Below are 2,822 nucleotides of genomic sequence, written 5' to 3'. Positions count from 1 at the left end.
TTAGCGTCTTGAAGGATGCGTGCGGCGGATGTGTTTGCCAGCAGTGAAACGCACCGTCAACTCCCTCGTGCGATGCAGGCTCTCGATCTCGTCCACTCGGGCCCGCACGCCATCCAGTAGGTCGTCGAATCCTTCCTCCTCCACGACCTTCTGCGCCGCCTGCAGCAGCAGGACGGAGTCCGGCGTAACGTCATGGTTCGTCTGGGACCCGGCGGGAGTGCGTATCAGCGTCCGACCCTCATGAAACCGCGAACTACTCACATCAATGGCTATGACATTGGCACGATCGAGGTCTGGCGGACGCTAAGTTGGCAGTCCGCGAACGACACGCATGCACGGCGCACCTTCAAGAAAGTCGGCCCTGGTCATTATCTGACGACATTTATACTGAACGCCGAGGTCAGCAGACAACACAGCTAGGCCCAAACGAGCGATACTCACGTATGGAATCTTCGGGAGGGGCAGCTCGTCCAGCCCCTCGGACGACAGCTCACCGGCCGCAAGCGCCGCTGCACGCTCGCGCTCGTCCGCGCGCCGCTGCTTGACGAACTCGCGCAGGAGGAGCCACGAGCACGAGCTCCACTTCTGCTCGTCCATGACATCGTCGTCACAGTCGGGTATGAGGCCGATGAGACTCAGCAGCCACGCCTTCTCGACATCCAGCATGTGCTGCGCGTGCTCGCGCATGTTCGCGGTCTTCGAGAGCTGCGCGAGGTACGACAGCCGTCCGCCCACTATGGACACGGCGTCGTGGAGGTCCTCTGAGTCGGTCGGGAGTTTCGCGTTCAGGCGCATCTGTGCCGAGGCACGCAGAGCGTCCTTGAAGCTCAGGTCGGACACCGTCACGACCTACAGGGAGTGCTGCGGTCAGAATGTGTATTTGGCGCTGGAGGTGGAATGGAGGATCACCTGCATTCTGCTGGCGGTCTTACCTGAAGGAAGTGTCAGGAATACACGCAACGACAATCATGCAAGTGACCTACGCATGACAAGAAATGGCCAGAAGTCGTCGCTAATGCATGTGAGCAGAGGAGAGCTATGAAGCTTCATATTGAATACCTGCTGAACACCATCGTCAGGATCCCTGTTGGGCGAGACGAGTGAGCGGGAATGATGCGCATGAGAAGAGAGCGGAACATCCACCGGCAGCGGCCCAGCTTTCTGCGCGCTGCTGCATCTGCAGCAGCATCTGCCTCCCATCATCGTCGTTCTTGAAGAAATGTATGTTGTTGAAGATCAAAACGAGAGGCCTGCCTGTTCTTCGTGCGTATCGCAGTGCGACCTTCTCCAGCTTGTTCAACGCTGTGGACGTAATATATGACTACCGGAGCCGCAAGGCAGACACGCACTCGACTGACCTCGTTCAATATCCAAGGACGGCCCCGCTGCGAGTTTGTGCGATCAATATGAACCAGCGCGTGAGGATCGAGTCGACAGACCTTCCCGCGGATCACGCCTTTGAAAGAGACTGGTCTGTGTGTCCTCGTTGAACTCATAATTCATCGCCTTGCCGAGACGCAGACGAAAGACTTCCAGGTCTGGGTGCGCATCACACATAGCGACACCCTCGGCTTCGATCGCCTGCATCGCGTCAAGCATCATCGTGCCCTTGCCAGTGCCCTGCACGACCCACGCTCAGCACTCTGACCCTCTCGTGAAATGCGCACGACATCAGCGCGTACCTTAGGTCCGAGCAACAGGTAGTACTGTCCAGCCTCGGCGCCCTTGATGATGCGGTCAAGTGAGGACTGCTCTCGGCGGCGTACGTGCTTCATCCAATGAACGTAATCGTTTTCAGCGTCGTGCTGCTTGCGTGGGTTGCTTGCGAGCTCGAGGGCCGGGTCGTAGCCTCTCGCAAACGCAAGTTCGATCTACGGGGTGTCTGAGTAAGTGGTCTCTTTGTATGTGAGCGCATGAGGCCCTCACCTTGTCAAGGACGTTCTTTTTGTACCAGGCGACGTAGGCGACACCACCGAAGAATACTAGACACTGCTGTCAGATGATCATTCTAATATTTCATGATTCCTGGGGAAGCCAATATCGCGTCGAGACGACTGCCACTATCCATGTCCTTGTCGGCATACATGAACGAACCGTTGGCTTTGGAGAGTGCAACGTCTGCTGTTCACTAGTCTCCCCTAGGCAGACCCTAAAGAAGACCTTTTTAAGTGGGGGAGAGGACAGTCTTCTATGGGCTGTTCACCGAGTTAAAGCGCGACGCAGTACACCTGAGCTCACCCAAGCTCATCTCCGCGAACATTCAGCCTCGGACATGGCTGATATCCTCACACGTTCGCCACCGACGAGCACCTCAGAGGATCTCAGAGCCTCAGAGCGAGAAAAGTTGGACATGATAAACCACGAGGGTTAACCTTTGGCAAGGTCCTCGACTCGCTCTCCCAATCGAGACTCGAATCGTTCTAACAGCCACTGCTCCTGTCCCGCGTAACTCTCTTGTCAGGGATCATACCAGTCCTTTCTCAAAAATAGGCAGAGCTCGAGGAGATAGGTAGCAATTGCGCACACTTACCAGCTCCAAGACCAATCAAAGCTGTTGCTGCCGCGTCGACAAATGACGAACCCGAAGTTGGGAAACCTCCCGGCCTGGCGCGAGGCTCAGAATCGCGCGAAGGAGGGCGTTGGGACGCGTCAGATTCTTCCTTCCTATCCACCTCGCCTGCCAGGCCTTGTTGAACAGGTGGTTGGGAGTACGACCGCGCATGTTGAGATGTTCGGAGACCCAAGGGTTGTCGGTGTCGTGCACGAGCAACAACACGACCTGCCAGCGCAGCGGTGTTCGGTAAAGTCGAGGCACTCATCAT

General features: G+C 56.8%; 1 protein-coding gene across 1 annotated transcript; it reads right to left on the bottom strand.

Moving 5' to 3' along the window:
* On the bottom strand, window positions 1-2,822 carry B0H18DRAFT_1121075 (uncharacterized protein; the record flags this gene model as incomplete). Its single annotated transcript, XM_048034267.1, has 13 exons — window positions 1-201; window positions 262-293; window positions 345-387; window positions 442-849; window positions 910-932; window positions 984-1,012; window positions 1,060-1,084; window positions 1,144-1,302; window positions 1,359-1,385; window positions 1,440-1,620; window positions 1,683-1,871; window positions 1,927-1,982; window positions 2,531-2,822. The coding sequence occupies 13 exons, from the start codon at window positions 2,820-2,822 to the stop codon at window positions 1-3; spliced, it is 1,665 nt and encodes a 554-aa protein (XP_047891091.1).

Source organism: Fomitopsis serialis, assembly GCF_022376445.1.
Source record: "Fomitopsis serialis strain Sig1Antser10 chromosome Unknown B0H18scaffold_56, whole genome shotgun sequence".
NCBI lineage: Eukaryota > Fungi > Basidiomycota > Agaricomycetes > Polyporales > Fomitopsidaceae > Fomitopsis > Fomitopsis serialis.
Note: the sequence above shows the minus strand (reverse complement) of the source record. Positions and strands in the feature narration are given on the sequence as shown.